General features: G+C 40.0%; 1 protein-coding gene across 1 annotated transcript in view; it reads right to left on the bottom strand.

The window, feature by feature from the left end:
* The window catches only part of LOC311519336 (uncharacterized protein), a gene marked incomplete at its 5' end in the record, with an annotated part of 94,254 nt that overhangs the window by 63,033 nt on the left and 17,160 nt on the right, over positions 1 to 14,061 (bottom strand). The window contains 2 exons of the mRNA XM_084625755.1: positions 4,898 to 4,986; positions 10,875 to 10,949. Coding sequence (XP_084481881.1) covers positions 4,898 to 4,986; positions 10,875 to 10,949 — 164 coding nt within the window. The remainder of the gene's footprint in view (positions 1 to 4,897; positions 4,987 to 10,874; positions 10,950 to 14,061) is intronic.

Raw genomic sequence — 14,061 nt, 5'->3', positions numbered from 1 at the left:
AGAATAAGACCCATTAATGTTAATAAGGCACTTTGGGATGTTAGGTTGGAAAGTGCTATATAAGCACAATATATCACTTATTATGATGCAATGGTAGGTATGCCATAGGTAAGGCTGACTTACAAAGCTCAATTTTAACAGAAGCTTTACATTATTTTGTAAAAATCTCATTGAAATGGCAAAAAAAAAAATAAAGCATAGAATATAAACTGAGTTCTATCTGGATTTTTTCATGGTGGTTTGATGAAAAATGAATTGACACAGAACAAATAAGAGCAGTTCCAAATCACCTCTTCTGGTGATTTTTTTGGTCATTGATTGTCTCACTTTCTTTGTACTCCTTTTGCACTTTAAGACACTCTGGGACTTGTCCTTTGGCATCATTGTGGCTTCTTGTGTGCTGAATCATGGAGTATGTTATACATGGGTAGTGTTTATCTATAGAGTGTTATATACCTTTTTAGTCATAATGGAAAATATGTGCACTGAGGCAAACCCACCAATATTTAATTTGACAACAAATCTGCTGCGGGCAAATGAGAGAGAAAGACACACCCCAAATACACTTGAAGCCTAAGGAAAAGTTTCTTGAGCTGGCAAAGAGGAGACCAGGTGTTCAAAACCCACCTCTTCTAAGTGTTGTTTAAATTCCCATGCATTTTACTACCCTGATTATTGATTACAATCCCAAACCTCAGTCTAAAAGACAGTTAAGGAAGAGCTAAACACTCGCCCACATTTTTAAAATAAATTAGCAAAGAGTTTATACAAGATCACTATAGGCCCAAAACTCTAACATGAGAAACCACAATCTTATCCAGTACATAACACTGCATTTTAAAGGGAGTACATCCAACTATCCTATCTCTAACCACTGTAAACCCACACTCCCTTCCAAGAGCTAGGTATAGAATCCAAGATTCCTAATAAACTAATATTTTACTTCTGACAAGTAAATAATTAAGAAAACATGTTTCAAGACCTCTCCAGGGGTTCATCTAGAGTTATACCTACAGCTCAAATAGTAAGAGCCTACATTAGGGATCTGAATCTCTTGATCTTCAGATCAGCAATAGGATTTATGTGGGGTGAGGGAATGTTTATGAGAGTTTCACAAATTGAAAAAAAACCACTTTGAAACAGATTTTGCACTTTAACTATGATATCTTAAATTATGGCGTTAATCACCAGAATACACATTTCAGTCATTTGCTAAACATTTTACTTTTGGAACCCACTAGTCAGTGTGTGTATATGTCCTACTATGCCCAATTCATAATGGATGTAAATCTGTGACAGTTCTCTACTTGTGAGCCTCAGTCCTTAGCACACTATAAAAACTTATGCTTTTAGCTCTGGGGTTTATCATTTCAATCCCTGATGTTGGCCAAGATGTCAGCTATCAGATCTGCAGGTGTCCCTCATTGGTATATTTAAAGGTTGAAAGTAGAACTGTTGATTAATCACAACTAACTCACACGATTAACTCAAAAAAATTAATCACAATTTAAAAAACTTATTGTGATTAATCGCACTACTAAACAATAGAATACCAATTGAAATTTATTAAATATTTTTGAATGTTTTTCTACATTTTCAAATATATTGATTTCAATTATAACACAGAATACAACTTGTACAGTGCTCACTTTATATTACATTACAAGTATTTGCATGGTAAAAACGATAAAAGAAACAGTATTTTTCGATTCACCTCATATAAGTACTGTAGTGCAATCTCTTTATCATGAAAGTGCAACTTACAAATGTAGGGTTTTTTTTGTTACATAACTGCACTCAAAAACAAAACATAAAACTTTAGAGCCTACAAGTCCACTCAGTCCTACTTCTTGTTCAGCTGATTGCTACGAGAAACAAGTTTGTTTACATTTACTGGAGATAATGCTGCCCACTTCTTAATTACAATGTCACCTGAAAGTGAGAACAGGCGTTCGCATGGCACCGCTGTAGCTGGCATCGCAAGAGATTTACATGCCAGATGCGCTAAGGATTTATATGCCTTTTCATGCTTTGGCCATCGTTCCAGAGGTCATGTTTCTATGCTGATAATGCTCGTTAAACAAATAATGTGTTAATTAAATTTGTGAAGCTTCAGAGGGGTAGCCATGTTAGTCCGGATTTGTAAAAGCGGCAAAGAGTCCTGCGGCACCTTATAGACTAACAGACATATCGGAGCATGAGCTTTCATGGGTGAATACCCACTTCGTCGAATGCATGTGACAAAGTGGGTATTCACCCACGAAAGCTCATGCTCCAATATGTCTGTTAGTCTATAAGGTGCCACAGGACTCTTTGCTGCAATTAAATTTGTGACTCCTTGGGGGAGAATTGTATGTCTCCTGTTCTGTTTTACCTGCATTCTGCCATATATTTCATGTTATAGCAGTCTCGGATGATGACCCAACACATGTTGTTCATTTTAAGAACACTTTCACTGCAGATTTGACAAAACTCAAAGAAGGCACCAATGTGAGATTTCTAAGGATAAATACAGCAGTCGACCCAAGGTTTAAGAATCTGAAGTGGTATTCTATTATTGTTTAATAGTGTGATTAATTATGATTAATTTTTTTCATCATGCGATTAATCGCAATTAATTTTTTAATCACTTGAGAGCCCCAAAATAAATGGTATTCTATTATTGTTTAACATCATGATTAATTTTTTTAATCACGCAATTAATCGTGATTACTTTTTTTAATCGCTTGACAGCCCTAGTTGAAAGGTTTGCTTCATAGTGGCAGGAAAGAGGGAGAGCAATAGGCAGATCTACTGGTGTAACATGTTGTTGCTACAGGCTATAGCAAAGCTATTTCTATGCCAACTTTATTAAATTTGGAACTGTAATGCAAAACCTCAACCCTCTTTTATATCGATTTTATCAACAGGAGTTCATCTGGATGTCACACATTCCATACAAGTGGGAAGTTATTGAGCTTTATCACTGTTAAGGCTCTGAGGTAGAGTGCAAATTTGATGAAGCTGTTGTGTATCTGTTGGAGATGGAAGTAAAAGCCTTATGGAGTGCTGGAAATGTGTTAATCAACAGAGTCGTAGGCCACAGGAAGGTGGAAAGAAATGCACAAGTCACAATGCTTAGCTTATTTCCACTTTTTTAAGATTGTGGGTGGGTGGGGTATGCTCTGCCACAGCCTTAACTGTCACTAAATGTAGAGGTTGTTTGCTAATTATGCATATTCCTTTTGAACAAAACATCATGCTCCCACAACGTTTCTGATACAGGACAGCATGTAAGAAGACCATATTTATAATCTGAAAATGTACTTGCTGAAGTTGCATGGGTAGAGGGATTTGTTCTCAAATTTTAATGCTGCTCATACAAAAGAGCAGATTTCATAGCCAGGATTAATATTGTCTCGGGGGTGGGGCAAGCACAAAAGAGGTCTTAAGATATCTCTGAGTCCATGTTTCACTGTTCCATGGTATATTTCACACCAAAAGGTCCAGTTTCTGCACTGCAAGAACTTGCCTTTCCCAAAAGCCAGCTATATCCACACATCAGTGTGATGTCGAGTTTATTACAGGATACAAGAGGGCCAAGACATTGAAAGGTAAGGTGGTTTTCTGGGGGGTCAGGCATGGGGGAGCCAGGACTTACTGCAGGAAGTGGTTAAATTGCTTGGATCCTGGAGAGATCTTTTAATTTAAATAGTTATGTCTTTATTTTTGTATTTTCTTGGGAGAAGCCTTTTGTATTAGCACACTGATGATCTTGCATTCCAACTGGATTTTTAGATCTCAGGTATGGAAGCTCTCCATTTCAGGACTACGGTCCAAATCACCAAATACCAGAGAAGTATTATATAGCTCTGGGTGACAGGGTGCACTCACCTTGCGCTGGACGGGGAAGGGTTAACCCTACATTGTGGGTTGAGGAAGACATGCCCACGTTACTCTACTGGGAATGCTCCAGTATAAAAGGGAGCAGTTCACCTCAGTTGGGGTGGACTGCTGTGGAAGAAGGACGCGTGCCAGCCACTCCAACCAGGGCTCAGTGGAAGCCTGGGACTGTAGGAGCTGGGGATGCCGCAGCCCAGGCAGACTCCAAGGCAACCCCAAAGGCCACGCTGGGTATGGAGATGCCGGAGAAAGGGCAGACCGGAGAACCTAAAGGTAACAGGGATGCCCAGACCACAGCAGCAGGGACGACGGCAGGAAGCAGCCTAGGGGAGTCAGACAGCGGACAGGTGAGTGAGCCAAAGCCTTGAGTCAGTGTGTTTTTGTCGGAGTCTTTCCCCGCTGACTCAGTGGCCCACGCTATAGCCACTAACAGGGCCTTGGAATGGGGTATGGTGGAGAGGGAGGGCCTGGACCCCTCTGCTGAGGGTGCAACCCCTCCCCCTGTGCCCGCTAGAACTTACTGCCCCGCTCACAATGGCGAATTTATTGACCCTGGCCGCTAGGCCTTATTGTTCTGCAAAAAGGGATGAAGTTATTGACTTGGGCCACTAGGCGCCTTACTGCCCTGCAAAAAGGTGCGGATTGACTGACATTAGCCACTAGGCCTTACTGCCCAGTTGACAATGGTGAATTTATGTACTCTGGCCACTAGGCTGCACCACCCTGCTGATAAGGATGAGTGTCTGGACTCGGGTTGGGAGGGACATAGAAGTAAGGTACATATGCCCCCCCTCCCCCAAACATTCCCTAAGAGAAGCGGGAACACTCGCCCTGCACAGGACGGGGTTTCCCCCAACCCTGTCACACTCTGCTTGTCAATATTTTATTTTAATGGGGTGAGTGTTTCTGAAGTATGATCAATATTTAATTCAAAGAGTTACAGTTTTGTTGAAAAATGTGCATGTTCTGACCTCGGTTTCTGAAGGAAACAGTAGCATTCTTGTCTCTTACTTACTCTTGGTAGACTACAGCATGGCAAAGTTGGAGCTGTGTTTTATGAGGTAAACACTGAAATGTTCTGTTCTTCTTCAGACATGTTTGTGTCTTGGAAAAAAAAGACAGCACACTTCAATTTAATAACAGGCTCAGATAACACACCAGAGAAATTGTAAACTACACTGTGGTCAAGTTGAGCCCCTGCGTGTGTGCCCAGGCAGAGGAAGAGGGTGGAAGAATCTTCCATTTCCTTGGCCCTCATGTAGGACCCAGGCACAACAGCAGTGCTTGAGCTTGGCAAGACTAGTATGCTGTTGGCTTCCATGGCCCTGCCCCATTTTCCACACCTGCCAGTATACAGGAGAGTGGATGATTTTCTCTCCTTACGGGTTGTAGGGTAGCCATGCTTTCCTTGCCCTCAAAACAGCACCAAGAAGCACTGGGCCTACTTCAGGTACTATGCCTCCAAAGGCTTCCACTAGAATGGCTGGCCTCCATCCCAGCTCCAGTTCAGGGTTTTGAGAGCCAAATTCTATACTCACTGGGGGCTCCAAGCACCATTACACTCAGTGGGAGACAGGAGCTGTGTGCATATATATTCAGGACCAAATTTGTGACTGAGAGGATACTGCTAACAAAGTCTTCTCAACCCCTTTAAAGTAGGGATCTTGTTCATAAGGAACAAAGGAAAATTGTACTTTTTTTTTTTTTTGCATCATGCTTCTTCCAAATGCATTGGGCTCTCTCTATATTTTAAGATTTTCTCAGAACATGATGGATTCTGTGTTGTGAATGTCATGATTTAGTAATCACATTATTGTATTACTGTTACCATTTCCTTTCCTCACCCTGTCTGTCTCAGAATGTGACTCTAATCTCGAGCTTGCCTGATAGACATGGGGCCAAGTTCTGCCCCTAGTTACTCTGTATTTACACCACTAGTACCTCCACAAAAGTCAGAGCTGCTTTGCATTTACACTGCTGTAGCTGAGAGCAGAGTTTGGCCCCATGATGTTACTCCAGACATAATTAAAGGGTGCCACATGCACATATCTTAGTACAGAATTTGGCACTAAGAATGTTTGTTGCATGGCAGAATCTCACTTTCAGCAGCACAACCAGATAATTTGTCTGAATTAAAAGTTATACAGATGAAAAATATTCTAACAAATTCGCTACTTTTGGGTTTTTTGTTTTTTACATTCTGATATCCACCAACTTATATTATGATAGATGGAATTTCTAGGATAGGACCATGCAATATACAAATTTGAAAGTTTCTAGCTAGGTCAAGTCTGGAAGAGAACCATGTAAGGGTAGATTACCAATGGATCCCTGTGACAGGGATCAGAATTCAAAAGTTCCAGTACTCAAGCAGTTATAGTAGCTGGTAGTGAATCAGAGAGACGCAGAAAAGCAGCTGTAGATGGACACTTCACAGCTGGATTTTGCTGGTTAGCAGCATACTGGTAGGAGACCAAATTTAGGCACAGGGGAAAAGGTAAAGTGAGCTGATACCTCTCATATCAGGAGGGCTAAAGGAGGCAACAAGCCTCTCGACTGATTGCTGCTAGCCACACACCTGATGCTGCTACAGCAGGATAATGCAAGTAAGAGAGGCACTATGGACATTGTCTCTCCTCTCAGTCTTTCAAGTCATGTCATAGCATGGGGAAGGAGATAAGGGAACAGGTTCATCATGCTCACCACACTGCCATTCTGCCTTGTGACAGTTTTTGAAGTACCCCATTAGTTGTGAATTTCACTCCATCGGTACCTTAAGGACAGGACCGGCTCTAGGCACCAGCAAAGCAAGCACGTGCTTGAGGCGGCACAATTCCAGGGGCGGCATCATTCCGGCCAGCCTTTTTTTGCTTGGGCAGTTGCACTCTCGGAGCTTGGGGTGGCAATTTTTTTGCTTGGGACGGCAAAAAACCTAGAGCTGGCCCTGCTTCAGGAGAAGACAGACTGCCAGCTTGATACTGGTTTGATAGAAAAGAGTCAGCTCTGACTGGGTCCTTGAAGTGGGAAATTGAGCAAGGACACAGTCTGTCCAGGATGGGACTTGGCAGCACAGGACTGGGCTGCCTGTGTAGGAGGAAGAGCCTGGTGGGGTTGTTGCCATCATGGGAAAGCAGAACTGAGGGACAGACAGCTGTCAGTGTAGGCAGATGGATGAAAGGGTCTGTCTGAGAAGATTCAAAAAATGAGGAGGATGAAATTTTGGTGGATCCAGGAGCTTGAATCCATCCCTAAGGCCAAGTCTCATTCTAAAGCATCCCTAAGGCCAAGCTACTGCTAAAATTCCACACAATCAACTGGAAGACACTACAGATCCATGGTCAATGAGTTAATGGAGTTTAAATCATTAGCAGATTTATCAAATTTAGAAAAATGATTTATTTTTATTATACTATGGGTAACAAGTGACTGGCAATGACTCAGATCTGAAGTGTGTTATGTGAAAGGACTCCTAGCTTCTCAGTCACCTCCACACAACTCACATGATGCAGTCTTTCAAAAGGGGAACAACTTTTGTCAATATTTGTCAGATGCTTTAGAATGAGCCTTGTGTTTACATAAAAGCTTTTTATACTGGAAAAATTAAACAAAAATCTGACCTCTAAAAGGTCATAGTTAACAAAATGAAATGTAAGTTTCTTTGTCCATTAGTACTTGAGAGATGATTACCCAATTTACTTAGGGATATTAAAATTTAAAGTGCATAAAAATATGACCCTTCCCTTGTCCCCACCCAGTTTCTAAGGGGGGAGAAAAAGCTATAATCCTATACTTGGTCTCTGAAGTATGATCAAAGTCTAAACAACTACATTTTCAGAAAAGAATTTGGTCTAATGTGGACATTCATCACCATAGTATCTAAACAGTTTTCACAGATCTTTAACTAATTACTTTACCCTATATATTTGGTATATATGTAAAGATCCACTGCAAGATTTCAAAATTATTCATAATGAAGTCATACTCTTCTCTCTTTATTGTTCATTGAGATATGTGGGTAAAGAGAAACACACTTTGTTCTTTATTTACCCTGGATAGTTCTGTGACTCGCAAGATCACACAACATCAGTATAAATAGGAATATGGAATACTCCCTAAGGAGCAAATTCTACCCCCTTATTCATGGCAGTGAAGAGTTCCCCTGTAGCAGAACTGATGTGGTTCCATGTCCCAGTGAGCAAGAAGCACTTTGGGGACGAGTGAAAGGGAATGGACACCACGCAGGGCAGTTGCCTCACTCCCCCAACAATGTAGCACAGCACTTTAATTAGATCTGGTAAAATCTGATGGGCAGTGTTTTCACACAGTGATAACTATGGTGTGGTATCTAAATCCATATTATTAGACACCTAGCTTTAGGCATCCTAGTTTGAAAATGCAGGCCTGATGCTTTTTGGAGTTTGCATTAGTGTGGTAAGTGTTAAGTATTTTTAACAGATAAGTCAACAAGTTAAACAGATGAGCTGACAATTTGTGTCAACTGATTGACATCATAGCAGCTAGAGGCTCCTTTGACTCATCAAAACTGCAGTCTTCTTGGATGCAGAGAACACCTTTTACACATGGATTACTTTTACATGCTTGCTAAACTAACTGCCAAATTTATCTCCTACATTAAACTTCTTTGTATGAATCCCTCTTCCAGGGCTGTCACCCAGGGCATTACTTTAAAACCATTCCCCTTTCACCTTTGCTGTTTGACCTAGCCCTAGAACCTTTAGCTACTGCTAACTATACAAGTCAATATATACATGGCATCAGGATAGGCCAAATGGAGCACAAGATCATGCTTTATGCGGATGATGCTTTTGTTCTTGTATCTAAACTTGAAGATTTTGTTCCTAGCCTATTAAATCTAATTAATGCATTTGGAAACCTCTAGGGATGTAAAAACAATTGGAAAAAACTGGAAATTCTGGGTATAAGTAAACAAGCTCATAGGGGAATCTATGATAATTGGAATATTAAGCGCAACCCAAACGGATTAAATATTTAGGGAAAATCATTCCCAATGAGATGGAGAATCTGGTCAAAATTAATTTAGAGTCCATTTTAGCTCAGGTAGTGAGAGATTGGGGCATATGGAGATCCCATGCTCTTAGCCTTTGGGGCAAAATTAATGTCATCAAAATGAATGTATCCTTCCCTGAACATGGTGTATCCTGAAAGGTCTCCCAGTTTCTATTCCAGTGGGTGGGAGGACAAGACTGGCTTCGTTTAAACTGCAACTCTCAATCACATTGGGAGGCTTTTCCAACTTGCAGCATTATCATACGGACTTATCTGCAGGCAGGCAGCCCTGTCACTCCAGAACATAACAGAAAAGATCACTCCCTGGGCTGCTGGTGGAACAGGAGTTGATCCATCACCTTCCATTGGCAGGAATTTTAGGTTCAGCCTACTAACATTTTGATTGTAAAATGTCCCCTACAATATTGACTACCAGACAAACATGGCTAAAAAATGTAAATTCCACCCCTTCTCATTCATTGATGCTATACTTTGGGGCAATCCAGTGCTGAAAATGATCAAGAAAATATTAATGCAGAGAAAGGGGATAGCTTGGGTCTCTTAATTGTGGATCAGTTTCTCCCATTCCAAGCACTCCAGAACCAATACAACCTACCTGATGTAGCTGCCTGGCATTACCAGCAGCTTAAGCATCTCTTGAAGGACATATTTGGTCCTGATGCGCTGGGAGCACCAGAAACTCCTGAATAGGTGTTGATATGGAGAGAGCTCCAGAGGTTCACCCAATCATCTGTAGCCTGTTATGACTTCCTGGTCCAAAAGACACTCCCTAACTTAGATTGCCTGTGCCAGGCCTGGAACAAAGATTGGCATACATACTTGAACCCTAGCCCATGGGAAAGTGCCTTGCAAAAAATTAGAAACCTCTTCTACTGATCCATGATTAAGGCTGATCCAGCAGAAAACATTATTTCATTCATTCTGGTCCTCACATAGGTTTGAGTGCCTGGGCCTTACCAAAATGGAGTGCTGCTTGAGACGGGGGGCTCCCGAACCCACCCTGGCTCACATGTTTTGGGACTGTCCCAGGATACAGTCCTTTTGGCTAGAAGTAGGCAGGAGGATTAATAAGATCATGGATACTTCCTTAAAAATGACTTCCCAGAGCTGTGATCCATCCCATCACCTTGGAAATTCTGAAACTCACAGAAAGCTTGGGTCTCTAGAGCAGTGCTTGTAGCCAAAGAGCTCAGATTGAAGAACAGACTGCCTCTAGGGATAGAAGACTGGCACAGAGGCTTGGATGACCTGGCAGCAAAAGTGTGCATAAATTTTTGGAGAAGTGGACTTGAAAAGATTTGATCTGACATTTTAGAAATCTTTGATTCCTAGCGGATGGAAAATGAGATGTCGCTCTCCTTTCTCCTCCACTCCTTTCTTTTTCCTCCCTTTCTTTTTTGTTCTTTTTTTGCTTTTTTCTTCCCTCCCCTTATTTGATACCAATCACCCAACCTACTTTATTACTTTTGAAGTATGAAGTGGATTTGAGTATCTGAATTTACCTTCATAAGCCTAATAGTATAGAATTTTTGCATAATCAAGTATACCCATATAGGTCAAGTTTCTCCAGGGCCACCCACATACACTGCTAATGTTAGTGTGTCTACATTGGAGGCCTGTGATCTGCTATCCCTTAACACCACAGTAGAAATAGTTGGGTGGAGTTCCCTCAAAATCTGGAAACTGAGATCAGACAGAATAGTCTTCAAATACTCAAGTCTGAACAGATGGGAGTAGTAATCAGTTTCAGGTGAAGCAGTCTAAACATGCAGCGCAATTACTAATTTTGCATGCTGTATTAGCACAGTTTTTTTTCTTTCTAAATTATGTTTGCATAAGTTAAATGGTTATCTACAAAAATAAAATGACATAAGAAAATCATCACTGTGCCCTAGTATCATTGGATTAATTATTTATCAAATAAAGTGCTTTATTTTCCTTACCTCCCTGAGATCTTGCTGGCTTCTCTCTTTAGGGCAAATATACAACAGACACTTCAGCTTTTCAAAATCTCCCCTCTAAAACAAAAGTAAAAATGTAAACATTAGTATATGTATTCCTGTTTACTGTATTCTACTTGTCCCTATGGACACTGAGTGTATTTTAAATAGAATAAAGGTTTCTACAGTAGTCATGGGTATCTGTTTGAGTGGTGTGTTTATTTTGGTTTTATTTTTGTTCCACAAATGCAGGCTAACATTTCCAAGACACACATTCATTAATTAACATAATTCATACATACTGTAAAACTCTTATAAGGAAATCATTTTATTTGAATGCACTGAAATATGCAAACAATTCTAGCAATAACTAGATTGTTCTGTGAAGGATTTGGCTGGGAGTTTCAACCTACTTCATTGTGACTTTGTTACAAGTATGTTCCACTCTGACCCCACTGAATGACTTGGGGTGGGGAGGAGGGGAGGGGGAAGTGTTTGAACATGTTGACAACATTCTTCTTTTCCCCATCTTTTTGAGGTAATCATAATCTATTTTAAAATACTTATGATAAATATTATATTTTCAGGTTTCAGAGTAGCAGCCATGTTAGTCTGTATCCGCAAAAAGAAAAAGGAGTACTTGTGGCACCTTAGAGACTAACAAATTTATTTGAGCATAAGCTTTCGTGAGCTACAGCTCACTTCATCGGAATGCTCATGAAAGCTTATGCTCAAATAAATTTGTTAGTCTCTAAGGTGCCAGAAGTCCTCCTTTTCTTTTTATATTTTCAGTTATCTTAAATGAGAAGTTTTAGTGTACTCAGATACATTTTAAGATTATACAGGAACAAATATCTAATTTTTGTTAGACAAAAGATACACAGGAAAAAAGCTTAACAATCCCTCATTAGAACTAGATTAATAATTGCATAAAACCTGATCCTTGCATACCCAGATGTCCCGCAGAAATTAATAGGAATTTTTGCCACAAAAATGCATAGGCACCAAACCTGCAATTTGATCTGCACAGGCAGGTCCTTACACCTGTGCAGAATCCAGTGAAGTCAATGAGGCTCTTCATGGACACACAGGTCCATGGGCATATCTAAATGCAGGATTGGGACCACAGGTACCAATTATGGCAGAGTTATAGCACAAATATCAAAAATACCAACAAGCTTAGTTGTAGAATAATTGTTGATGTTGAATAAGAGATCACTTCCAAGACGTGTCTGCCTCTTCATGTGAAATATTGCCCACTGTATTACTGGACTCTTTCCAACATATCTAGACAGAAAGCAGAGTATTCAAAAATTTTCTTAAATAAATTAAGAAAATCATTCTAAGCCCTTGATCATTTACGAATCTGCTTAAGTTTAAACATTCTGTTATTTTGATTGGACTATTCATTTGGTTAAAAGGTTAAGCAGCTTGCTAGGGCCCTAAAAGATCAAGGAAGAAAGAGCCCATGTTTGACATTACATGTACATTCCTAGAACAGTTATAGACACTCTACAATACCTACATGTATAATTTATGCCAACATGAATTTTCTGTGAATTTTTCTAAAATGTTTTTGCTTTTGGCTGGTGTGGTGAGAGCTCCCCATTAGGGTGACCAGATAGGAAGACTGAAAAATTGGGGGGCAGTAATTGACACCTATATTAAAAAAAAGCCCCAAATATCGGAACTGTCCCTATAAAATCGGGACATCCAGTCACCCTACTCTCCAACCAGTTGCAATATACTTGAATACCTTCAAAGAACATTTCACCATATATGCTGGGTTGTTAGTCTAGCCAGAGCACTGAAATAATTTATTTGTTTTTTAATTATCATTACTTGGCTGTCATCCATTTGGAATATATTGCAAAAACTGAGTGAAGGGCTGCATTGGCCCAGGTTAGGGGCATTCTTAAGGAGGTCAAAACTGACACATTTGGGGACAAGTATTTCATGATGGACTTGAGCATCATTATAAGTGATGTGTTTTAGTTTGGAAGATGATCTCTTGTTGTCTGAGGTTTTGCAAAAGCTATAAACTGCTATGCTGGAATGAAAAACAGATATGGCCTGTCTAGCCAATTATCCTTAGGAACAGGCAAATATAAAGGTGACAAATTTAAACACTTCTGGATCTCTAGAGGAAAACCAGTAGAAAAATTAGATCTATATGCTTGAAGCTATACGTGGATGCCAGATTCATCAGGCTACCGCATCAAGCATTCACATTGTTTCAATGTTTTGTCTTTACACTGTGACCTAGTAATAAAAAAATATATTGTCCATTCATTGTAATATACAATTGACATATTGGTAAAATCACTTTACACAGATACTGAGAGAGTAGGAAAAGGAAGGTGACCTGCATCAGTGATTTGCCTCTGAAATCACATTTAAATACCAACAAATTAACACAAGACAGTGCACAAGCATGTTTAACAACGTTTTTTATGACCAGGCCACCTGACCTTCAGAATGTATTGCTTTGATGGAAATATTGTTCTCACTGTCTCAACTTCTGCAGTGCTATGTTTCCCCCAACCAATGTAATCAAAGCAAGCCTATGGATATATATGCACAAAGCAAGCCTATGGATATATATGCCCAAAAGGCATTCCCAGACTCTATGCATATATGAGCAAATGGCCCAAGTGTATAGCCTTTCCAGCTCCACATTCTCTAATGACTTGAAGAGCAGGAACCAAGGAAAAACATATTCATGGGCAAAGTCATAGTTATTGCTAAACATCAACAGGCAGCACTAGTGAAGGATTAGACTAATTCCACTCTACATGATCAGATCGAGATTTTAAACCAGGTGGACGGGCGCTGTCCACAATATTTACATCTTAGTATTTTGAATTTAAAATAAGTTATTTGGTCTCACATTCCCAGATTAGTGATAGAAATTATAGAGAATGAAAGTTAGAAACCCTGGCACAATCATCCAAACTAGAACAAATAGAATGCAGAGAAATGTCCCTTGACCACCCTAGGCAGCAACAGTAAAACAACATTTTAATTTTCTTGAGCAAAAAGGCTCACAGGTCCAATAACCAAATTTGAAGTTTTGGCTGCCACTGAGCAAATAATCATTATTATTTTTATTTATGTGTATTACCATAGTGCCTGGGGTCCTTAATAAAAGGACCAGGACTCCATTGTGCTAGGCACTGTACAAACAAAG

The sequence above is a fragment of the Lepidochelys olivacea genome (genome assembly GCF_965140295.1).
Source record: "Lepidochelys olivacea isolate rLepOli2 genome assembly, chromosome: 4".
Lineage (NCBI taxonomy): Eukaryota > Metazoa > Chordata > Testudines > Cheloniidae > Lepidochelys > Lepidochelys olivacea.
This window is presented reverse-complemented; position numbering and strand designations above follow the sequence as displayed.